The 26237-nt window shown below is 43.6% G+C and overlaps 2 protein-coding genes across 4 annotated transcripts in view; one reads left to right on the top strand and one right to left on the bottom strand.

Annotated features, from left to right (window-relative positions):
• LOC147627138 (zinc protease PQQL-like) overlaps positions 1-4505 on the top strand; it is a 74787-nt gene extending 70282 nt beyond the window's left edge. Inside the window, exons 12-14 of one of the 3 annotated variants that reach the window (XM_086815750.1) lie at positions 3609-3803; positions 3988-4099; positions 4202-4505. In XM_086815750.1, the coding sequence (XP_086671876.1) occupies positions 3609-3803; positions 3988-4056 (264 nt within the window). In that variant the 3' untranslated portion in view covers positions 4057-4099; positions 4202-4505. Of the gene's footprint in view, positions 1-3608; positions 3804-3987 lie in introns of all 3 variants that reach the window. The other 2 variants (XM_086815749.1, XM_086815751.1) reach the window with 2 other exon arrangements.
• Positions 4506-16038: 11533 nt separating this feature from the next.
• Positions 16039-19839, bottom strand: LOC147627137 (pentatricopeptide repeat-containing protein At3g02330, mitochondrial-like). The gene has a single exon (XM_086815748.1). The coding sequence runs from the start codon at positions 19137-19139 to the stop codon at positions 16644-16646; it is 2496 nt and encodes an 831-aa protein (XP_086671874.1). The 5' UTR covers positions 19140-19839; the 3' UTR covers positions 16039-16643.
• Between the last annotated feature and the right edge of the window lie 6398 nt (positions 19840-26237).

Below are 26237 nucleotides of genomic sequence, written 5' to 3'. Positions count from 1 at the left end.
GAAAAAAAAAAATTGGGGGAAAAAAAAAACCCCTAACTCGTACCATACGATATCGTACGAATTCGTACGGTATCGTACCGTACGACTCGTACGTACGAATAGGTTCGTACGCGTACGAGAAACAACTATGCGTTTGAGCCTGCATGGCTGCACTAGGCTGGGCCATGACTGACTGCTCATCAACATTAGCGAGCTTCGGAAGGTTTGAAGTAGGGGCATCAGCAGGAATAGGATTACTCGATAATGGATGCAATGAATCAGCTCCTCGAACCACTACTGACCAAAGTTGCCCCACCCTAAATCCATCATCAGGCATAGACTCCGCGGAAGAAGTAGGAGTTTCGGTCCAATTCCTATTGACCACTGTCCTGGCTTTAAGTGGTTTCTTTGGTAGTTGCCAATTCGACGAGGCAGCAGCCTTAACCGCACCATTCCCCTTGTACCAAGTCTTGACTGGCGGGGTAGACACTCAAGCTTTCCCTTTCTCAGTTGCTGTGGGTGGCGAGGCACCCGAGGGACGAGACTTAGATGCAGGAGAGGGCCCGGAGAGAGGAGGGTCTGCTGGTTGGACAACAGCGGGTGGAGGCTTTAACAAAACTTGGGGACAGTTAGATTGCATGTGACCAAACTTCCCATACTCAAAGTAGGAGCCTGCAAAATTTTCCCATTTGAGTTTAAAAAAGACCTCTTGAGAGGGCATACCATGCATATCAATCTGAAACGCCACATGGGGAGGAGTGGGTTTCTCTGTGTCCCGCAGCACGCAAAAACTATTTGACATTGCCATCCGAACGAGGTGGACATACAACTTTCCCCAGTGCCTCGGCTACTAAGAACGGTAATGCAGGTCTGCAGTACGAAGGCAAGTCCAACACCTCCACCCAAACCTGGCATTTGTGCCTGATAAGATTTTGATAGTCCTTGGTTGGCATCCAAGGAAAACATGCACCAACTGGCGACCATAAAACAAGGGAGATTTCTCCAAAAGCATTTGCTTATACTGTGGCTCAGTAAAAATAACCTCATAAAAACCACGGGCAGCTTTGTAACAGCCAGCAACAAAGCATCCTTTAAGCAAAGACTTAATCCACTGTGCAACATCCTCCGCATCAAGCATGCGGCCTGGAAAGAACAACATAACCACTTTCTGTGCCAAACTCATTACTGGAGCATACAAGACCTGTCCCGGGATAGAAACAGGAAAAGCCGGCTCTGGCTCATCCCAAGCTTGCTGAATTTCAGAAAACCCTTCTTGCTAAGTGTCAGCAAAAGGCTGTAATTCTGGATTCACGCAGCGAGCAGGTGCATCATAGCAGGCACATCATCAACCGAAACCTGGTGACGCTTAAGGTCGCCTCTTTGAACAGTCTTCACAGGATCCATGAGGAAAGCCCTGACCAGCAAACACACACACACACACACACACACACACAGAGCTCTACACAGGCTGGCACCGCGCATGCACGCACACACTCACACAGATGCGCGCACATGGAGGATGGAAAAATAGGGAGTCGAGCAGGTCGAGCAGACAACAGGAGCTAAGCGCAGAGGGTGCAGGTCAAGAACCCACGAGAAGGGCCAAGGGAGGAACTAGACTGATCGCGATTGAACAGATGGGGTCCAAAAACCCTAAAAACGCCTTCGCAAGTAGGGATGGAGAGGTTCTAGGCACAGGGTCCAACGACGAGCTCTCTACTAGTGTGCGTGCGCGCGCACACACACACACATACATGTATACACACATGCGTGCACGCACACATGTATAGATATGTATACATATGTGCACGTGTACACACACTCTTGTGTATACATTCATCTATGTACATGCATTTATGTTTGTGTATATATGTATGTATGTGTGTGTGTATTTTATTATTATTATCATATTCTGGCAAGGAAGGCCACTCCTCTACCTGCATTTATAGAGCAAGTCAAGCCATGGGCACGCATGTTGGGAGCTATTTGCGCTAACATGCAAACAGATGCATGTGGACATTGGATTATCAATTATGATGATATAGTCTTTGGGCATTTCAGTGGTCATATTCTAGGCTCTTCATGTTTGATTGCTCTCATTCAAGATTGGCAAGCTATATTATGTCATTTACAATGGTCCGGTAGGCCTCCGAATCGGGGTAGTATTCATTGGAGCAGGGTATTTAGTATTCATTGGAGCAAGGTATTTGATGGACTGCTTGCTTTGTCTCAACCAAGAAAGGCATATAATCTGTCTACATTGGGGATTCGTCATGTACGTGACATCGTGGATGAAATTAGGTATGTTTTCATCTTTCCACGTGCAATCAGACAATGTCATTTGGAGATATGCATCACATGCCAATCTGGAGGGTCATTTCGGAAATGATGCAGCCGTTTCAGCGAGTCCCAATGCTTGAGGAGACAGAGAGACTTCAAGATTGGTGTTTTGATAGGTAGCTTACAGGATATACTCCTGTGCCTTTTGCCCAATTGTCTGCGGCCAAGGCTTATAGGTTACTCTTACCGCCACCATGGAGGATCATGCAAATTGCCTTTGGCATATGTCAAAATTTCTTGCTTGGTGGAAAACTGCATTGAAACGAATTTGGATGAGTGGATCGCCTCTCAAGCAACGATTGTTTCTATGGAGATGTTTGGTTGGGGTATTCCCAATGGGATCTCTTCTAGCACGAAGGCATATTGCTAGTGCATCTTGTAGGCAGTGCACCCATCCTACAGAGACTGCCTCACCTTCTTTGGTATCTCTCTCTCTCTCTAGGGATTTTCTTGATGCTTTGTCCGGACATCTCCGGGCTCCTTTTCCTGAAAGGCGTTTCGAGCAAATGTTCTAGCTTTTCGGTTGCCTTTCTCCTTCGCTACCATATTGTACAAATTTCCTTGATTGGACTAGATTTTGGACATTGTGGACCATCTACCATGCTCTGAATCAATTGCTTTTCTGTTGGTGATTCTGTTTGGCTCTTTGCTTACTTCCGGAGAGCCCTTTCACAATCCCTCCGAGATTCTCATGAAATCGGAGGCCTTTCCTTCTAACAACTAGAAGTGTTTTCCCACTGTTTTTGACCTAAGTAGTAGCGGCCCCACTCTGGGACAGCTATGAATGTACATTTGTTTTTTCTAATGAGACAGTGGTTTTAGTTTTTAAAAAAAAGTGTATTTATACTCTCTCTCTCTCTCTCTCTCTCTCTCTCTCTCGTGCGCGCGCGCTTGTGTGTGTACATACATACATACGTATATGTGTGGATATATATGTACACACAAATGTATATGTGTATGTACATCCATACATATGTTTGTGTGTGTGGATATATGTGTAAACGTATATGTGTGTGGATATATGTGCACACACACACTCCCACACACATACAACACTCCCACACACATACATACGCGTATGTATGCGTATGTGTGCATGTATGTATGTAGATGAATATGTAAAAATTAATTTCTAGTAACTTTGTATATTATATATTTCAACCACAAACTCTAGTAACTATAAACATGTAGATGTGAAGTGCGAGGACTGGCAACTTACATATGATTGTCTCATTCGTTTCTATCTCTGAATTATAATGGATTGCACAGTTAACTTGCTATACTTTCAGGTGCAAGATGAGTGGCGGAACTCAGTACGATCTATTTTAGCAGTATCTACCATGCAAGATGCTCTGCAAAGAATCTTGCCTTTTCCATGCAAGGACCAGTATACTTCAGTTATTTTGATGCCCCAGCTTCCTAAACTACATCAGTTTCTCTCTTTAGTTCATGCTGTGGAACAAAGACTGACCATAGAGGGCAAGGTGGCACTTTTTCTTTTCCGTTTCTCCTCTAGGCAACTTATTTGATCAAGGCAAAAGTGTGCTATCAGACTTCTTATTTTTGGAAATAAAAACACAGAAACAAGAAGACCTTTGTGATTTTCGTGTTGTGTCATTATGTGTGCATTCTTCTTTATTATTAATAGAAACATGGTGGCATGTGCAGGTTGTGATAGTAGCAGCAGGTGCACTGGTTTTGAGTGTTGTGTTATGGCGACATTTACGGAAACGGTGAAGTCAAATCCTTTGGAGAACTTCCGATTCAAGATTGCACTCTGGTAATTTTAAGTTTTCACAGTCTTGCTGTGACCCAGGTGAACATTTTTATATATATTGAGAGAGAGGCAGAAGTGCCTTGTTGTATGTATCATTTTTAACAGCTATGGTGGAAGATGCATGCGGCAATCTAGCCTCAATTTGGCAGGGTATTGTCCACCTTTTGCCATGACACAAAGATATCACTATTGTGAAGTATACGAGGCTCATAATTTTTGTGAACTTCAATCCACCAATTTTAAAAAATTCTAAGAGCAAAGCTACTTGTATCTTTCAGAAATTTGAAGGTGCTGTTTCACACACCTGTTTTGCAAGATTGGCCTTGATACTCAAATTAGGAAGTGTGTAAAAGGGCATTTTTGTTGTCAACCCGAAAATATGAAATTTATGTATATCCTTGCTCAAAAATCAGATTGGAAGCTTTGAAGGAGGCCAACTCTCATATGTGGATCAGGAAGTATCTCCAAGTGCAATTGTGGCCCATGTGCCATGCCCATCTTCTCTATTTCATTCCATTTTCATGGAAAATTTATCTTCACTTAATAAAATAATTTCCTGGTAATTTCTTAGAGTAATTTTGCAATTTAATTATGTGCATGCACCTGGCATGGAGAACTACAAGAGCCATTTCTTAAGGTTCTCCAACCATTTCTTAAGAATTTTAAACCTTTGCTCTTTTGTGCATACAGTGGTACGATTATTTTCTCCTCTTATTTTTATGGGCCATGGGTACAGTTGACCGATGAGGTTGCCTGGATTGTTTTAAATAAGAGAGACCTAGTAGGGAATCCTTGGTCAAGAGTTTCTGATTGTAGGGGCAAATAACTTTTTAAAATGGACTTAAGTGTTATCAAAGACGAGGGACTTTCCCTTGCCTTAGACAAACCAGAGGCGAGTATGACCTTTCCCTTTCCCTTATTGGCATACAAGAGGTGACTCGGGAAAGTCCACAAAAGTTGATGTTGGTCATGCAAAGACAAGCTTCATTTGTAGGTTATGAGGATTTGCTAGAGGTGGGCACAATGGTTTGTTCTTAACCGATTTGCCTGTCTTGTTGGTGAAAGATGGAAGGTGCTTCCATCATGTCCTAAATGAAGGCACATGGAGGGGGCATGCTATCATGAAATTTGGGGCAATAGCACTCATGTTTCTCCTTCCATGTGGATGTATAATGTATTCCTACTCTCAAGAAAAAAAGGTTATCTTTGGTCAGAGGCATGCTCGAAAGACACTTGTTCATACAATCATTGCCTCCGTAATCATAGCTTGAGATTATTGGTAAAAGACTAAAAGGGAATGGTCCATTCCAAATTTTACAAAGTTCGGGATGTAAGCCCAACAATCTCCATTATTAGAGATTCCAAGGCTCAGAAAGCATTTGAAAGTGTGATCGTAGCTCACGTTCCATGTTGGTTTAATCCAATTTTATGTAGACACTATTTTTTGTGCATTTGCCATGTATGGAGAGCTTTATTAGAAGAGAAAAAACAATAAGAGCAATGTGGATTAGTGTCTTTTAAATGGCACATTATGATGGCAAATATATATCACACTTTTATCATATAATGGATACTTGGGAACAAAGAATCGATGTTTAAATATTTGCTCTCTCTTGCATCCACTAATACGATCTTTGATAGCCATAATTTCTAGGGACAATGGGTTACCTTGACCATTTGAGGCATCCTCGGGTATTATCTTTGTGCTGAATTTTTCTCTTGATGTCATCCACATAACACAAACTTTGTTGTTATTAATGCAAAAATCACTTTGAAGAAAATTTATATTTCATGCTTAAAAATCTATCATAAATACTGACATAAATCTCAAGGTTGCTTGTGTGATATGTAGTGTCTTTTCGAAGAAATGGAAAGAGAAATTAAAGGAGAGGTAGTCTTTTGTTGAGATATTGAGCTCAACTCGTGCGAATATGGAAAACACACTAAGATAAACTCTATACTAATGGCACTGGTATGGTTGGTGAGATTATGGTTGATATGCCACCAGTGGTTTACATGTGTTTAGCCACTTAAGTTCACTAGAGTTATGAAATAGTTATAGCGCCACCACATATAGTCGGGTTTACACTATGGACCGACTTTGTATATTTTAGCAAGAGAGTACTTTCTCTTATAGTATGTACTCTAGTCTTTATGTTATGGTTGTAGAGAAAAGAAGAGAATAGAAAAAAATTCAACTATTCATCTCTCTTGTGTGCGCTTGTCTACTCGTGTGTGTGTGCTTGCAAGGAGCTCAAGCTCACTTTCTCTCGCATTTTTCTCATGGTATGAGAGTGCTGGTTCATGTGAAGAGTCCAAGAGGTAAGTAAGAGCCAAGCAAAGGAGGTAAGGACAACTATATCTCTTTCTCTTTGAGTTGAAAGCAAATCTCTGTAGGTAGTTGCTAGTCAAGAGCAAACACAACAGTAAGGTGTATTATCACATCTTGACCCATTCTTCAATATGAAGTAGAGAGACAATATATTATTGTGCAAAAGATTAATAGGATCTTAGTGATTTTAAAAATTGTTATTTAAGGCCATTTTGGGTCCCGTTTTGACTAACTTTTTTTCGCAAGCACTCTATAGAAGTGTCGATTTTGACTGTGTACACACAAATTTTGGTTAGATACATGCATAGTTGTGACATAAATTTGGTTATAGGATATATTATGTGCAAGGAATTTAAAATTTATAGGAGATTGTGTGATTGATTCAAATATAGTGTTCACATATAGTGGTTATATAACATGTTTGCAGTAGCGTAAGAGGTGATTTTGTTGGAGATTGGAGGCTCATTTGTAAGTGTAGAAGTTTTTGTACGCATTGTTTAGTAAGTTATTATAAGTAATCATGTCTGACATGTTATCCTAGTCGAGAAGTTAGACAAAAATAACTTCCAAGCATGGAAAGTTCATACTGAGAAACTTCCTTATGGGAAAAAGGAATTGGGAGTGGAGTTTGTTTCAGGTGACAAGAAGAAGCCAGAGCTTCTAGAAGAAACACACATTAATTAATTGGTGCACGTCTTTAAGGCTTGGCATGAGAAAGGCGACAAAGTGATGTACTGGTTGTTTGTTAGCGTGTCGGATGGTATGATCAGCCATATCCAAGATGCAACGACACCTAAGGATGCATGGGATACCGAAGTTAAGTTATATAGCACAAGTACAAAGGTAAGAAAGATACAGTTGAAGTAAGAGCTACATAATGTGGAGAGAAATAACACGAATATCAATGATTACTCACTAAAATCGAAAGAGCTTATAGATGTTCTCATATCTATTGGAGCTCCAATTGATGACAATGAACGGTGTTGATCACATTGAATGGGCTTAGCAAAGATCGTGAGTTTTTGACATCTATCTGAACTCAAGAAAAATTCCCAAACTTTAAGGACCTTATAATCCTTCTAAATCACTAAGGAGAGGGATGCCCTGATTAATTTATCTTTCGAAAATATTGAACAACAAGCCTTGTACATGGGCATAGGTAGAGGTAGAGGTAGATCTTTATCTAGAGGCCAAGGTGGAGGCTATTTTGGAAACAGAAATCATGGTGAGCAATATGAATCTAATGCACAAACATGTGGAAGAGGCCACTCTAAAGGCATTAGAGCTAGAGAGGCCAAGGTGGATGGCAAAAAAAATAGAGTGAACGCGGTATGGAGTGTTATTATTGTGGCAAATCAAGTCATATATCAAAAGCCTACTATAAAAAGCAGAATGACATCAAAAGTGAGAAGTTATATGTTGCATGTGTTTGGGAGCCTCAGGAGCATGTTATTGTGTGAGAATTGCATGCATGTATGTGTTTTGTATCCATACGTGTCCATTTACTACCGTTATATGCATCTTGCATAATGTTTATCTCACACTAATGATGATCTCACTTGATCATCCTTGAGGATTCATTTTCATAGGGACGAGGATCGTCAGTGCCAAAGCAAGCTTAATATGGAGTGCAACGTCACAAAAATTTGAAGAGAAGATATATCATGTCAAAGGGGGCAATCCCATTTAAGCTATGTACAACCCCCCCCCCCCCCCCCCCCCCACTAGCATGCACGTGTGAATCCGTGAGTTCAAAGAGAGAACACATGATGTGATTGATTAATCATCCACAATCACTGATTGAGTCATCCCTACATGATCTCCAAGTGACTAAGGCTTTAAATTTATCGATAAATGACGACAATATTGGCATTTATTGTGGTACTATTTGTAGGTAAAAAGGCAGAGATTCAAGTGGTGGAAAAACATGTGTTGGAGGTACCCTCAAAGGATAGTTTGGAAGGGAGTAAGAATCACAAAAAAAAAGAAGGGATACAAGGTGACACATGAAAGTAGAGAGGGGGCACAACCAGTGATGAAAGAGGGGACACAACTTGTGATAGACCTTGAGAGGCTACACGATGGGCAACGGGAGAAAGGGCATGAATGTAAAAGGGGGAACGTTAGAAGGGGCACACTCAATTTTTGAAAGGTCATTTTTTTTGAGAAGAGACACCAAATGGTACCCTTTTGAGATGAGGAAGAATAGACGGGGGGTGTAGGGGAAAATAAGGAAGATGGGCGAGTAGTAGCCCCGTGCGTCATGAGCCAAAACTAGCGCCAACCACAACACAGTAGTGTGGCAATTTCTTAGGAGTTCTCTCCTTTAAAAGAAAAATAATACACACAACACATACATTGTGATTTTACACACACAAAAAGGTCTTAATAAAAAAATTAAACAATTATATTGATTGATGATGTGCCTTGAGTATTGAGAGGATACACACACTCGAGAATGGTAGCAGGATCAACAACACAAACAAATTCAGCAAAAACTTAGTGAAAGGAGTTAAGCTCTTTTCTTGTTCCCTCTTCATTTGGGCCAAAGTATATTTCTAATAAACATTGATAAAATAACAATATTGAAAATCCCATCTTCACACATATTAAATATTTTGCCAAACTCTTATGATTCATACCTTTATACACTTGTCAACATCACATTGTGAATTTGGTGCCTAATATTTATACTCAAACTTGCTTTGTTTTCAATGATTGCATGATACATTATAAACATTGCAAGAATAATAATCACATATCATTTGTGGAAAGGAGTGGGGGGTTGAGTTTGACTGCATTGCATACTTCTGGGAGAAATATTAGTTGCACACTCTAGCATTTGATTTCTTCCTATATCTCTAGTATAGTGTTGTGTGTGTATCTCTCCTTTTCTAGGTGTTTCTTGTGTAGGTGTAGCTCCATTGCCCAGGCGTGAGAAATATTTCCTGACAGTGGCATGCTTGGTGGGACACTAGGCTCTAGCACTGATGTGCCAAAGTAAAAGATTCTATTTTTCCTAAAATGGAACTTATAATATCAAAATATGGTTTTTGCTTTAGGCTGCTAGCTATGGGACAATTGTATTATTTTGAGCCTTAAGCAAAAGAGATATGATGTTAGAACTCCTAGTAAGAAAGGTGATGATGCGTACACCTGGATCACTCCTAGGTGTCCTCAAAATAGCCGTGGTTCTCCTTACACCAAGAGTAACCACAGGCAAAATGCCAAGCTCCTCATCAAGGTTCTGCTTAGAGCCACTAGAGTCACCATCCACATATGAGTGGCCTGCTAATAGATCACACACAAAAGGTTGATCTACCTTTTCCTTCCCTTTGTGTGATACATGTATGTTCTCAACCTGCTTGACCATGGACTAACACTAGATCCACTACTAGAGGAATCTTCAGGTCCACTAAGCACACATGATTGTTGCTCTACATGTGGTGCAGCAGCATCAATACTACTTACATCTATATTTTCTGTTACCTTCACCTATTGGTCCATACTAGCTACTCATCTCATCAAAGACAAAATCTCTACTTACTCGCATCTCAGAAGTGGTAGGGTTATAACATATATAACCTTTCTGCTCCAAATCATAACCAATGAAGATACATTTTTCTACCTTTGGATCCAACTTTGTTCTTACTTCATCTCGGGAACATGCACATATGCAATACACCCAAACACTTTCAAGTGAGACACATCCTTTTTTATGCCTATAAACTTCTATTTAGGTATCATAACATGAACAGCTACAATGGGAGTCCTATCCATAATGTACACAACAATTGCTACTGCTTTTATCCAAAAATAAAGTTGCATATTCTTTTCAGACATCTAGACACGTGCAACTTCTATGATGTGCCTATTTTTATTTTTGCAACCCCATTTTGTAGTGTATCTGCATGTAAACTGTCTCTTGATTACCTACTTTCTCAAGAAAACACTGGACTCATTTGAGAAATGCTCTCTCCCACCATCTGATCTCAGACATTTTATTTGTATGCCTTTTTCCTTCTCGACCAAAAATTTAAATCTCTGAAAGTGAGCAAACACCTCACTTTTCTCCTTTATGAAGTAAACTCACACTTTCATAGTGTGATCACATCAATGAATGTAATATAATACCTACAACCTACAAGCAATCTTGGTCGATCCCCATATATATGAATATATAACATCTAATGGCCTTGCACCGACATGCTTTTCTTGTGGGAAAGCATGTTTGGTTTGCTTACTAAGTTGGCATGCTTCATATACTTTATGCATACCATCAACCTTAAACTTTAGCAAACCTGTAACAATATTTTAGGCCTCCATAGACTGCAATCGCGCTGTATATTCACATGACCAATGTGCTTGTGTCATATGTCAATATCTGTAATGACACCTATTCCATGTACAAACATGGTTAGGTTGCCTTTACCTCAGGCATGTTCACATCCAAAGTAAACATCCTGTCATTTTTGTTACTCTTTGCAACTAAATGACACTGATTTTTTAATTCCTCCACAAAACATCCTTGAGGATTAAACCTCACTTGCAGACCTTGCTTAACCATCTGTCCAATAGAAACTAGGTTCTTTGTAATATTTGGAACATGAAGTACATATGTCCAGTACTTCATTTTGCCATCCTTCATAGATAATGTCACTTTACCAACTTACGCAATGGGATGTGCAGTATCATCACATGTTTTTACATAACCTATTTTTTTCATTTTTTGCATGTCTCTAAACCACTCGCCACCACATGACTGGTCATGTGGTTAGAGGCACTAGAATCCATATATCATATATCTTTAGATCCTGACACATCTCCAGTTGGAACTAAGCATGTGCTACATCACAAACAACTGCTCACTTTTGTTATCATCATGACCCTATTTACCAAATGATGCATAGTTTCCTTGTTGTAACTTTTCACTTTTTGTGTCATTCTAGTTTTAAAAGCAGTCCTTTGCCATGTGCCCTGGTTCATGAATAATAAAACTCTATGCTTTGCCAAATACCTCGGCCCCTCTGGCTCCGCCTGCCTCTAGATTGGATGCTTCTACCTGTGTATGCTTGATGCTGCTCCTACTGTGAATCATTGGACTATTGTTTGCTCATAATTCTGGTTTTCATGTCGGCCACCACCTTGGCCTTGACCATGACCTCTACCTCTGCCTCTACCTAAATTGGAGTAGAAATCCTGTTCTGATGTGTTCTTGCTTTGTGAAGAAGAGTCCTCACCCAAAGACGTTTCTTCTATGATAAGCATAGACACTAAGTCCCGAAACTTGGGAGCATTCTCTTTGACTGCAGTGGAGGTCTTGAATGGCTTGTACTCTTTACCAAGCTGATTTAGACAGACGCTCACTAAATCATCATCTTCTATCGATGCATTGATAGACCCAAGAGATTCAACAATGCCCTTGATCTTTAAAGCATACTCATTGATAGATATGGTTTTCTTCTCCATAGTATGTAGCTCTTCTTTTAGCTGCAGTTTCCTTGCATTTGTGTGGCTCTGGAACATTTGCACTAGGTTTTGCCATGCAACTGCTGGAGTTTTGGCACCTTTATGTGTCCTATCATTGTGTCTGTGACATTGATTGAAAGCCAATACATGGCTTTCCTTGTACCGTGGTTCCAGTCCTTGAATGCCCTTAAATCTGTTGGAGTGACATTCTCTTCAGGTAACTCTGGAGGCTCCTCATCGTCTTCTTCAACATAGTCCCAAAATCCTTTACCCATCACAAAATTGCTTATTCTGAACTTCCAAGCATGGAAGTTGTGTTCTTGTTCAGCTTCTTTTACTGATAATCTTATTGATTTCCTCAGACATGTTTACCGACAATAACCAGAAACCTACAAATAGATAATTTTTGTGTATGCAACTTGTAACATGTCGCAGCGTTACTTCAGCATAACCTGCATGTCACCAGATGTAACTAGAGTACATGTACATACAACCAAGATCAACAATACATATGCAAACACTGTCTGCACTCCCAAAATGCATTGCTGCACTGTAATAACCAGATTTCGAGCAAAAATAGTTCTCAACTAGAACTTCTCGGATCTATTGAAAACACCTTGTAGTGACCGAACGGAGATCAAAACGCAAACTGCACTACAAAGTACTACGCACACCTTACAGACACCTCCAAGCCTGCGAAGACAATTCCTCAATCGGAGATGTGTAGGCCTCAAAGCTAACCAGGGGGTGTTGTACCTAAACAAGAAGGGGAAGAGATAACGATGCTCTTACCTGTGTACCGCTTCCTTGCTTGCTTTGTTCTTGCCTCTTGCTTGCCTCCTTAGCTCTCACACGAACCGGAGCTATGATACCATAAAGGGTAGAGGAGAGCTTGAGCTCCTTGCAAGCAAACACACACACACACAAGAGAGAGATGGATGGCTATTTTTTTTTCTATCTTATTTTCTTCTCTACAACCATATAACTAAAAAGATAAGAGTACATACAATAAGGAAAAGTACTCTCCTACACTAAGATACAATGGTTGGTCCATAGTGTGAACTTGACTATATGAGTTGGTGCTATAACTATGCCATAAGTCTAGTACTCCATCACATAGCAGCCTGTCATCCACCGGCGGCATATCAACCATAATCTCACCAACCGTGCCAATGGCATAAGTCTGGAAGCTATCATCTAGGCGGGTTATCAATGTTTGCAGCACTAGTTGAGCTCGATATCTCAACAATCCAGTTTGGCATCTGATGTGAATTCTTGCTTAGACAGCTCATATCTTATGCTCATATCTTATGTGTACAACATATACCAACATAGCCCTACATTTTAGGCTCACCTGCAATGCAAATCAGTAAAACATATGATTTTCTGAAATGCATGGCTGGTTATCTTCTCCTCATTTGAACTGAACCAAATTTGTGTGTAGCTCAATTCGATAATGCTGATGAAGAGACGCACTCTATATTCTAGTTGAAATTCTGAGTTCAATTGAAATCTGAAACTATCACTGATCATGTTCTAAAAACTTGATTTGAGTTGTTGATGACCATAATGGAATCCAAACCTTATAAAACTTTGTAGGGGTTTCCCATGATGCCTACTATCCATTTGATAGATCCGATGCATGTTTGGATGTAAACCTGAAAATTGTCTCGTTTCTGAAATTTGAATTATGCACAGTCCTCTGACATTGGAAAACCTAATTCATTTTTGGTTATGACCTTGCAAGGTGTTAGTATTGATGTTTCTAATGATGGCTGAACTCCTCAAACTTCATTTGAAGCTCTTAGATTAGATCAAATTTGTTGCTATCTACTGTATGACCTAAATTGAAAACTGATCATCTACATGTCCAAATGAACACCAAATGGAATGACCTTTGGTACAAGTGTTCTCAAACCTTTGGAGAAGAGCCCTGTATTGATTTTCTGGATTGTCCCTGACCTCCTTTTTGCTCTGCTCTTGGCAAACCTACGGTGGAAACTTGAAGAATAACTTCATATGTACAACCTACTTGCAATCCATACTAGTCTAATGGGAAAAAACCCTTGAATTTGTTAAACAAACTCCATGTCCATCTATGTCCTTCGCATCTGTTTACGTGAAAAGAAAGGGCATATGTACACTATGTATATTGTTTGGAGGGATCATGTTTTCTTGCATCAGTGCAAACACCAATCAAGGTAGTTGGTCCCATCTAGGATGGATTCCTTGGGAAGTTAGGGAATAGATGAAGAGATGACAACGATGTAGAAGCCATGGAATCCTCCTCTAGAATCCACAGCGAAAGGCTGCAAGTACGTACCTGGGTGTTGCCCACTCCTCTCTAGATACTAGGTGAGGTGAAAGAATGATATACAGATGTACTCCTTCTGGAGATCAATGCACACAGGTGAAGACGGGAGTCGACTTGGTGCACGATGAAGCAAGGGAGGGAGAGACTAATGGAGTAAGTGCACAATGCTACCATTAGTCTGGGGTAGGGATGAAATACAAAAATTTGGGAAACAAAAAATTTGCATTATAAAAAAATTGCCTCCTCTACAAGGAGGGCGGGCTGGAAAAAAGAAAATATTGGCTAATAGTCCTCTTGTAGAGTGTAGAAGCAAGGGCTTGAGAACCACAACGCTCTAATATCATGAGAGAATGGTTGCAGCAAGCGGAAGAAGAGGAGAGACTTGGAGTAGCTAACAATGATCCAACACTTCAACAAAACGATAAATGAATTAAATGGCAAAAAGCTTATTCTTATATATAGCACATTTTGTCCATAGCATTCTTTAGCATTTTTCATTGAAAAGCCAATATATAGTCATAGACATTGAGGTCCCCACATTGTAGCATTGTACCACTGACACTTACATGGGTGTTTTTCTAGTTGTAGTTGGGTTTTTATTTTGTTTCCTTGATTTAATCACTTCAACTAAATGATCTCGATATGAAAATCCAAATGGACTGAACCGACTACAGTATCCAATCGGAACCATATTAGACTACAACTTCTTCGAGATCCATCTAAGGCCCCCCAATCCAACACAAGGTGTCTCAAGAAGAACTACTCCTACCCAAGAGTGCGGCCAATTGGCCCGCACTAACATGCATCCTACCTAGCATGGTGTCAAGTCTACATACGGTGTATCCTAACGATCCAGCAACACGGTGCTCAACACAATGGCTACTCTCATACATGAAGCCTTACAAAATAGAGCAACCCATCACCTGCACAGTGACAATGACGAGGGTGAAGCATTGATTTCCAACAATACATCCACCCATCTTGGACATTCTTGATGAATGATGATGTATGTTTCCCTACATTGTACCCACATGAGCCCGTGATGTATTTGCTAATCCACATGAGCCCATGATGTATATGTACCTTGTATTCACATATTCACATATTCACAACATAGATAGTTTTTTAACGATTCAATATTCTCAATGATACATTGTATTACTTTTTGGTCTCATTAGGTCTTTTGAAGACGTTAATATTACTCTCTCTCTCTCTCTCTCATCCTAAAGGGATCATACACAAAGAAGAGCTAAAACTAAGCTAATCCTTAACAGTACCGAGAAAGGAAAAAAATCAAACCCTAAATCTTCTAACCCCGCTCTGATACTTGGATCTAAGAAGGATCATGGCATAAGATAACAATGATAATTAACACTAAAAAGCTTAGAAAGATAGAAAGATCAAATCTAGCTCTCAAAATGAGCATGGGATAGCATCAATATATAGCTCTGTAGGGAGCATATAAATCCACAACCATCTCCCTAAATATGTCTCCACAAATCACTCCACCTCCCATTGATTCTCTCAATCACATAATTCCCTCTGAGAATCTCATTCACCTTGGAATCTACCACCATCTAGACTTTATCTTCACCTTTTACGAATGACCACTCAAATCAACATTTGGCCTCTAGCAGACATAGCCTTTTGTTCATGCATTGTACGCAATAACACTAGGGTTTAGGAGTCTTGATTTAAGTTTCCAGCATGCTTGTAGTTAGCGTTAATTAGCCTTCTAATCGGTGTTTAAATAGAGCATAATCAAGCACACTTCCATCCACATGTAGCAGCCGCAAATAGACACTTATAGGTCTCAGCAAGAAATCAAAAGAAACCTAGCCTTTGATAGTCTAAATTCCATGACTTCAGCTGCAGGATTTCCTTCAAATTCCCACCCCCAACCCCCCATTTGGGTATATATTGACATGAAACACAAATATTAGAATACTACAGACTAGGGCATGGCCGTTTCAATATCACATCAACAAATCAAAGGAGTAAGAAGTGACCTGTACAGTCTCCTCTTCAACCACTTCAGTATAGCTGACATTTTTCCTCAGTCATTATCTGCAGAAAGTTTTTGCTGATGAATAGAGTCGTTTTGGTCCCCTTGAAATTTACAGCCGGTCATGCAATAACATATTTGGCTGCCCGTTAGCCATGGACATGAAATCTTACTCATCCAACACCCTGCCCAACCAATGGGCAACAAGATATCTTTGAAGAACCTAAAGCTTGGTAGATTGAATGCCTTGAGCAAGTACATTGACTCTTGAGTTATGTTACCAGAAACTTGGTCTCCCACAATAACACTCAATATAGGCCCTCCCATGCTTTCTTCTTGAATTAGCAGTCATTGATTTGTGAACAGAACTACAGAAATGAACACAAGTGCATCTTGAATACCAGCATTAAGCCAGTACTTATTACTACTAGCCAGCATCATTATTTGCATCCAGCCAGAAAATTTGATTAATGCATCTGGTTCTTAGGTCCGTGTTGTCATGCAGGCTGGAAGCACATAGCAAAGAGGCCCGCCCATACATATCAGGTGGACTTGGCATACTTTGAAGTAATTGCTTTGCCTCTTTCATGTACCCAGCACGGGCATAAGTATCAGCCATGCAATTGTAATGCTTGGTACTTGGGGTGACACCATGGTTTTCTATCATAGTTTTGTAGTAGTGATAACTCTTATCAACTTGACCTGCATGCCCACATGCTGAGAGGACACTTGCAAAAATTGATTCATCTGGTACCAAGCCTTGTAGCTGCATATTCTCAAAACATTCTGCAGCAAGTTTGGAATCCCCACATTGTGCATACCCTGCAATCAGAGCACCCCACGACATAACTCTCTGGTTTCGTGAAGTTTTGAACACCTTAAACGCCTCCTTTGTGCTCCCACATTTTGCATACATATCTACCAGGGCATTGTCAACAAATGCATCTGATTGAAGTTCATTTCTGATGATTTCATCATGTACAAGCTTGCCCTGACATGTGGCTCCTATCATGCCACATGCTTTCAAGATGGAAGACATGATAAACTCATTTGTCTCAACACCTTTCTGTTGCATTTCACCGTACAATTTAAGGGCTAGAGTGCCATTATCTTGCAGGACACATCCAGCAATCATGGCACCCCATAACAATGTGTCTCGCTGTTCTAGATCACTGAACAATTTGTATGCCTCCTCAAGGTCCCCACATTTGGCATACATGTCAACAAGGGTGTTACCAATGACAGCATCCACCTTGAGTCCACTTCCAACCAACTGGTCGTGAACACATTTTCCCTCACTTAAGGCGCCTATTGTGCCACATGCTTTTAAGGTGCATGAAAAAATATAAGCGTCTGGCTTGATGTGATCTTTTTGCATATTCTCAAAGAGTTTTATCGCAGGTAAGCCATGCCCATGCTGGGCATATCCGGCCATCATTGCACCACACGACACAACATCTCGACTTTGCAGTCGGTCAAAGACATTGCGTGCCTCCTTTAAGCTCCCACATTTGGCATACATGTCAATGAGGCTATTCCCAATGACCAAGTCGGCTTCCAAACTGCCATGTAAAATCTGGTTATGTATCAACCTGCCCTCTTGAGAGGCCTCTACTTGGCCGCATGCTTTCAAAACACATGACAAAGAAGCTTTGCCAGCCTTTATGCCTTGCTGCTGCATTTTCTCAAAGAGCACAAGGGCAGGAAGGGCAAGTCCATTTTCAGAATGAGATGCCATCATTGTAACCCACGAGACAGCATCTGGACTCCCAGATTTGTTGAAAATTTCACATCCCTCATCTAGCTTCCCACATCTTGCATACATATCAATGAGGGCATTTCTAATGACCACATCAGAGTCTAGATTGCTTCGGATTATCTGATTGTGTATCAGTTTGCCATCTTTTAAGGCTCCTAAGCCACCACATGCTCGTAAGGCACACAGGTACATGACTTTATCTGGTTTAATGCCTTCATTTTGCATCTTCTCAAAAACCTTGAGAGCAAGAAGACCCTGCCCATTATGCACATATCCTGCAATCATTGCACCCCACGATAGCATATTTGGAGTCAACAGCTTGTTAAAAACGTTGTGAGCATCCTCCAACCTCCCACACTTCGCATACATGTCAATAAGGGTATTCCCGGCTACCACATCTAATGTAAGTCCACTTCTAATGATCTGATCATGTATTGACTTGCCATGCCCCAAGACTCCCAAGATGCAACATGCTTTCAAAATGCAGGAAAATATAACCATATCTGGCTGTATCTCTGCCTGCTGCATTTCCTGGAAAAGTGTAAGTGCAGGAAGACCATGGCCGTGCTGGGTATAACCCGCAATCATTGCACTCCATGAAACTAACGACCGATTTGACAGTTCATCAAACACTTTGCGTGCCATTTCTAGGCTTCCACACTTGGTATACATGTCAATAAGTGTGTTGCCAATCACAACGTTAGATTCAAGTCCACTACCGATTATCTGGTTATGTAACAGTTGGCCTTCCTCTATGGCTCCAATGTTGCCACAAGCTTTCAAGATGCATGGAAATGTGAATTCATTTGGCTGTATGCCCTCCTTTAGCATGTTATGATACAACTCAAAAGATCTGGCCCCATCTCCATGCCTGGCATATGCTGAAATGACTGCATGATAAGTGCGAACACTAGGTTCTGAGACCCTGCAAAACACTAAATTTGCTTCCAAAAAGCTCTCATACGATGCAAACAAAGGAATGAGATGGTCTGCTATAATGGCAAATGAGGCTATTTCCATGCTGGAGATGATGGAGTGTAGGGACCTAACATGTGCCAGATTTTCTTTTGGTCTCAAGCCCCGAAGGTGGCGAAACAGATGGCTAGGAAGCAGAGGCATTCCTTGCATGTACATGAGTACCATGCTTTGAAGGGCCTCCTCCATGTGTGCGTGTAACCAACACTTTCAACATTGCTATGACATTGGAAAAGGGATGCTGCCAAGGCGGCTAGAGGAAGGCCATGGTGGCGCATCTAGGGTCTGAGTTGATTTTGCAAGGCCACTTAGATGATGTATCACCCAGCACATTGCCAAAGTCAATGCCTGAGTCGGACAGCCACATACTGATTTGCAAAGCAGATCCATGGGTTCAACACTGTGCATGTCACCAACATTTTCTACATTGCTACCATAAAATGCCAGGGCCACTAACATGATGTATTGCCGGGTTGCCGCCGAAGTTGATGCCCGCGCTATATCTTGGGGTGTCTAATTCCAATTCACTTGCGCAAGTTCAATAGCGACTACTGCTTCGGCATCGCAATGTCCTGCGCACACCACCTTGTTCATTAGCCTCTCAGCGCCCATACATTTCCTCCGCCCAGCCACATCTTGAGACAGAGAGAGAGAGAGAGGGAGGGCAGAGAAAGCGCATGTCCCCCGCCCAGCCCAACCTCGTACAGTGTCAAAGCGCCCTGCCCGAGGCGCTGCCTGGTGAGAAACTGCCCGATCTTAGAGAGACAAAACCAGAGAGAGCGATAGGGAATCCGTCGGGGGAAGGAAACCTGAGAATTTCTCTGACAGTCGGAGAAAACGACCATCCTCTCTCTGTGTGGGGATAAAGATATACTCTCTTAGAGGATTAACTCTAACAGGATTAACTCTCTTAGAGGATTAACTCTAACAGGATTAACTCTAAGAGGATTAACTCTATTGTGTTCGAATTATTAGATAAATTTCACGTTGGCTTATATATACTAGTCCCCGGAGGAATGCATACCATGGAGGCAGGCCTTAATTTGTAGCCCTTGTGTTGGTGTTGGCAAGCATTATTTATTTGGTATACATGTCCACCAAGGCATTCCCCAAGAACCCTTGACAGACAATATATTAGGAATTTGTTTGTCCTTGTCACTTGCTCCTTTATCGCCCATATGCCTAAGATGCAAGTGAAGTTGACCATGTCTAGACAAAGGCCCTCAAATTATATAATCATTAAAAAAAATTCACTTTTCCTTGACCTCCTCCTTTGGGCACATTGTGCAAATAGTACACACCAGCACTACATCAAGTGGGTAGACCCATCTATAAAAAGGTAAAAGAACACATGTTATCTACTAATAACAGCTATTAAAATGAGTACAAATATGCGGGTTTGGGCCTACTTGTCTACCAGGGGAAAAAACGTGCACATGTGTATACATAGGAAGAAAACACACACACACACACATTATATCAGCTTTGGTATTTAAAAAAATCCTGATGGGCGTATCGTCACAAAAAATCTGTCATCGCATCCACACACACACACACACACACACATTATATAATCAGCTTTGGTCAAAAAAAAATCCTGATGGGGATATTGTCCACACAAAATCTGTGTCACTACATCCACACCAACGGTCCAAAAATAAAAAACAAATACAAAAACAAAAGCCTCATAATTTTTTGCCGCGTTTCTCTCTTCGAGTCTCACAATAAGCTTGGTCGCTCTTTTGACCCCGGCTTTAAAAACAAACAAACTTCCTATGCACTCACCTTTTTTTTTGGAAGTAAATATATGTATTATTAACAAAGGAAAACCTTTACAAAAAGTTCAGAGAGATCCTTGGCCATATCCATATCAAGATCTTTCACATTACAATTAAGAAAGCAAAAACAACATTTTAGCACATATCCCACCAAGAGGTGAGATGATGAATGGTCCTTGAGAAGGAATTATTCCTAGGGGAGTTTATCACTCGCTGAAGCTCTCACGCTCCCCCTGGTCGCGCTACTGCCTGCGCACACTCCCCCCCTTCTCGCCACACGCGTCTGCTCCCCTCGGCCTGCCCTCACACAAGCTCCCCCCCCTCCGCTTGGCTTTCTTGCGCGCCCCAGCGCGCCTGTCCCCTGCTCCTCGCCTTCGCGTCCCCCTCCCTTCATCAGCGCCCCGCCCCCCCTCCTCCAGCCGTCACCCTCTCTTCCCCCCACCCCCCCTCTGCTCACTGCTTCCGCCCCCCCTGGTTTTTTTTCTGTCCTCGCCGCCTTATCCCCCCTCCCCTTCTTTCTGTGTTTTTTTCGTCCCCTGGGGTTTTTTGCCTTCCGCCTTCCCCCTCCGCCCTTTGTGTGCAGCTCGGTTCTTGCAGGACTCTCCGCATTCGCTCCGCCTTCGACATACAGCTTCAGACTCTGATGGAGGCTCCTCTAGTCCCACCTCAGAGGGACTCTCCCGTAGCCCCGCCCCTGGAGGATACCCCCATGAGGCTCTCTCTTTCGCCAGAAGAGGAAGCGAGCCTCGCCGCAGAGGTGGAACGCCTCCAGGCACATTCCACCATCTGCCGTATAGTCGGCACTCACCCCAGCAGAGGGGAGATCCGGGATCTTCTCCAGGCCCGCCTTCTTGTTGCAGATGTGGGCAAGATCCTGGACGTTTAGCTACTGGGCCGTGGACACTACCAGATCGAGTTCGAGACAACCCAAAGCGTGGCCAAGGTCTTGCCATGAGTCCCCTTGACATCAGGGGCGCTCGGGCATTCTTCAGACCTTGGCAGCATGGCTTTGACCCAGCAGAGCGGCCGAGCAGGGAGAGCGCCTTTTCAATGTTACAGTTTGCTTCCCTGGGCTCCGTCGTGAGTACCTCCCGCTCCTTTCTAGGCTAGGAGCATTGGTGGGTTCGGTGCTTGAGGCTGGCCCCACAGCAGCTTCAGTGGTGGCCAGAGCAGCTGGACTACCTTCGGTCACAATTTTGGTTCCTGACATCTCCTCCCTTCCGAAGGTCATTCAGCTACCTAGGATAGGGGGGGATGGATTGATCAGAGAGTGGAGTTTTCGGGGCTCCCGAACCAGTGCTTTATTTGCAAGCAGGTCGGCCACCTGGCCAAGGCCTGCCCTCGCAGGAGACCCAGACCTTCACCGCAGGCAGGCAGGCCCCCGATGGCCTGCCCACAGATGCGGCTCGGCAGGCACCCTCTGGGACACCTGCTCAGCCCACAGAGACCTCAGAGTGGCAGCCTGGTCAGGGGCGCCGTCGAGGGAGACAGCCCCAGTAGCATGCCAGAGACTGATGCAGCAGCAGCCACAGTCTCAGCATCACTGGGTTCCCGTGAGGAACAGCTTTGCTCCCCTACAGGAGGAGACCCCAGTGCCGACTGAGGACCAGGAGATGCCAGCACCCCCTCCTTCGCCCCCACCCCCACCCCCCCTCCCCCTCCCCCTCCCCCTCCCCCTCCCCCTCCCCCGTCCCCCCCTCCCACCTCGCTTCCACCTTCGCCTCCTCCTGTCCTCGCTCTGGTTTTGGCAGCGGCTCCTTCTCCCCCCCTCCTCCCCCCCGCTCGCCTCAGCTCCCCGGGAGGCCCTGGCAGTTCCCTGGCGCTCACCTGCAGTCCGACAGACACTGAGGACCGACCTTGCTCGAAACCGCAGAGGAGACTTACCATGCCGATTCGGGCTTCACGGATATCCTCTATCCGCAGTCGGCTGAGTCGTCTCGACACTAGACAGCGCTCGGAGGCTTTTGATTATTCCTTCACACGGCTTTTTGGAGCAGAGGCCCCCCATGAGCCAACACCCATCAGAGTGCATGTAGTGATGCCTCCGGCCCGAGGGGAGGCGGCACTTGATTCAGCGGTGGCCTCCTCATTCCCTCTCTATGGCCCTAGCGAGACCAGGAGTGTGGACTATGGATCTCGCTCTTAGCACTTTGAAGACTCAGGCAGTTAAGTTTTCCCACCATGTGAGCGATCTGGAGATCTTAGAGGGCATGATGCTTCGCCTGGGCTTTGAGCTAGTTTGGATTCGAGGAGTGGCGGCTCTATATTCCACAGCTCGTAGCCAGGTGCTGATGGCAGGCGGACGGGGGCCGAGTTTTGAGTTGACCAGATGAGTCCGTTAGGGGTGTCCTCTCGCCCCGTTTCTTTTTCTCTTCTTTGCTGAGGCTATGAGCATGTATCTGACGGCAGAGGAGGTTGGTTTGAGAGGACTCCAGCTCCCAGTCCGGGGGGAGGACCTGCTCGATACTGAGTTTGCTGAGATGACTTGGGTTTATTTTTGCATGGCCAGGAGGCCAATCTCCAGAGGGCAGAGCAGCTGCTTCAGGTTTTTAGTGCAACTTCGGGAGCATTGATCAATTGGCGCAAGACAGTGGCCTTTTGGATCAGTAGTGCTCCCACTCCGGCATGGAGCCTAGACCCGGGCTTTCGATGGATTCCTCCTAGCACAGCAGTGCGGTATTTGGGATGCCAGATTGGACTAGATTTGTCACCTAAGCAACAGATTGCCCCGCTTCTTCCGAGCATTCGGAGGAAGCTTTTGTATTGGAGTACAGCTCGGCTATCCTTGGCTGGGAGGGTGGTGGTGGCGAATCAGGTGCTTTTAGCGACCATGTGGTACATCACGTCTTGCTGGATCTTCTCGAGCTCTTGCATCAGCCAGGTACTGAGGCTGATCAAGAACTTTCTTTGGTCTGGGCGGGACGGTCAGTCAGCCCGGGCTAAGGTCGCTTGGGCAGTTATTACACTTCCGCTGGCCCAGGGGGGCTTGGGTATTATAGATCCAGTTGATCAGAGTAGAGCCTTATTGGGGAAGCTTATTGTTCGGGGGCTGCTTCTAGGCGCTGAGCCTTGGAAAGAGCTTCTTTTGCAGCGGCTGCAAGCTCGGGCTCCTCCAGCAGGGGGCACTTGGGCACTGGAGATACGATGGATCTTCATAGAGATGAGGAGGACATGCCTAAGTAGAGGATGGGAGGATAGATTTGCCTTCAGCATCCTGCGAGCTTGGGAGTTGCTGAGACCGAGACCTCCTTCTTGTGATGAGGAGCGGGCCAGACAGCCGCTCATCTGGAGCCCAGCGGTTCGCATAGAGCAGGGTCATATGCTGGGTTCTCGACCTCGTCTAGCCTGGGGACCATTGGCCCAGCACGTAGTTTTGGAGACTGGCAAGCCTTCTGCAGTCTCCCAGAGGAGATCCAGGTGGAGAGGCTGAGTCACTTTAGAGGGGGACTAATTATGAGGGATGACATTCAGGAGGCACTCACAGAGGAGTGGTTCACGCCTCTCGAGCCAGTGGCCCCACGGTGGATGGGAGTCTTTACACAGTTGGAGATCCTAATTGCTGTCAGAGCTTGCACTGAGGATGGTAGTTGCCTCTATTATGAGATCCAGGATGAGGGCAGACTTCAGAGAGTGGAGGTGGAGTCGCCTTTGGTTGCAGAGTGCATTTTTCAGAGGATACAGGTAGTCGCCACCGCTTCTCAGAAGTGGCATATTGACCCAGACCCTGCAGATGTGGACTCTAATTGGCGCATATGGGCTTATGCAGCGCGCCCTTTGGCCCGGCTCCAGTGGGACCCTGGCGAGTACGAGTGGCATGATCCTTATGCATCCCCCGAGGCCACAGAGATCACCTTTTTCCAGTATACTGTTCGGTTGGGACGACATATTTTGACGGCGAGGAGGATGGTCTCTCCAGCTGCATCGGAGCATTGGTGGCGGCTACAGGGAATCTCACAGGAGTTCCTAGAGGAATTTTGGACCAGGCTCTGGGCTAGTCGATAGGCACGCAGGATCTCGACTTTCCAGTGACTGGTCGCCCACCACAGGGGCTCTGCAGTTGGCACCTGGCTTGTCTACAGCGGTCTTCCGGCGGCCTGCATTCGATGCAGCCACCCTATGGAGACACAGAGACATTGCCTATGGGACTGTCCCCAGGCGCAACTGATTTGGCTGCGGATGCTGCGCATTTTGCCCGCCCTCTCTCCAGAGGGTATGTATACATGCGGTGCCGCTGCTTGGTCGACTTCGTCAGGGCTTGCTATGGGCTATGAGACAGAGCAGGACAGCCAAGCCATCAGATTCATTAGGGGCCTCGCCTGGTTCCTTCACCGGATTTCTCGTCCGCCGACTGGACACAGGAGAGGGATCTACGATGGGAGCTCCTCAGCAGCCTCACCATATGGTTCACCCGGAGAGCTCGGTGTTTCAGGGCCTTTGAGGGGGGGACTGGAGCCACTAGCAGAGACTGCTCGGGGGATTTGGCAGGAGTTGATCCACACTCTGCAAGGATAGTATGACTGCATCCGCCGAGGCGACTCGGATGAGGCGATCGTGCGACGCCAGGCCTTCCACACCACTTGGCGCAACTGCCCCTTCTATACCCTACACGCGGGCTCCCCTCGCTGGCATTACAGGCCACCTGTTTGGCTTTCCCCCCTCCTATTTTATGATATAGCCCCTCAGTCTATGTACTGATATTTGTATTTCTCTGCACCTAGGGAGAGTCTCCCTAGCTGCCTTGCTTGGATCTTTGCTCTGTTTTCTCATGAGCAGGAGGGGATCTTATGTAGCCTTACGGGAATTTTTATATAACTAATGAAAGGATCTTTTTTTGGAAAAAAAAACATTTTAGCACATATTAAGTCCTACCTATCTACATTCAACAAATATTAGAATAAGGTTTACTTGGGCGCACAAAAGCCAAGTGAAGTTTGGACGTCCAAGGCTAATAAGTGACTTGTACAGAAGTGAACTTGTCTAATAAGAAAGGGTAATTCCCTTGGCTTGGATTGAGAACTAAGCTCTTTCTTCTTGTGCATTTTCTCATTAGCTCTATGCAAAAGAAAATTCATAGGTTCTACAACGGGAAAAATTAAAAAAATTAAAAAAATGCTTTCTTTCAGTTTGGAATTCTCTAGACTTGGAGAGAAAACGAAGAGACAATCTTTAAAAAAAAAAGATGATTTGGAAGACATTTAATTAGCCCAAAATCAAGGTGAAAAAAACTTACAAAAAAATAACGTATGCGTTGTCTTAAGTACATCAATTTAAAAAAACATTTTGGGTGCTACATGTAACTTAGGATTCACCTGGGTTGTTGGATATACCACATGCTAATAATACTTTGGGCTTACATATTTTTCAGTTGTGCTCAATATTAACATGTCTAATGTTTTTTCAAATGTTTATAATCACTTTGTACCATGTGCAAACATTGCATCCTTCACTTTAGCATGCTTACATGTAAAGTAAACATTCAACTAAGTATGTTTTTCTTTGTAACCAAGTG

The sequence above is a fragment of the Cibotium barometz genome, chromosome 21 (assembly GCF_041138505.1).
Source record: "Cibotium barometz isolate CiBa-2024 chromosome 21, ASM4113850v1, whole genome shotgun sequence".
Lineage (NCBI taxonomy): Eukaryota > Viridiplantae > Streptophyta > Polypodiopsida > Cyatheales > Cibotiaceae > Cibotium > Cibotium barometz.
This window is presented reverse-complemented; position numbering and strand designations above follow the sequence as displayed.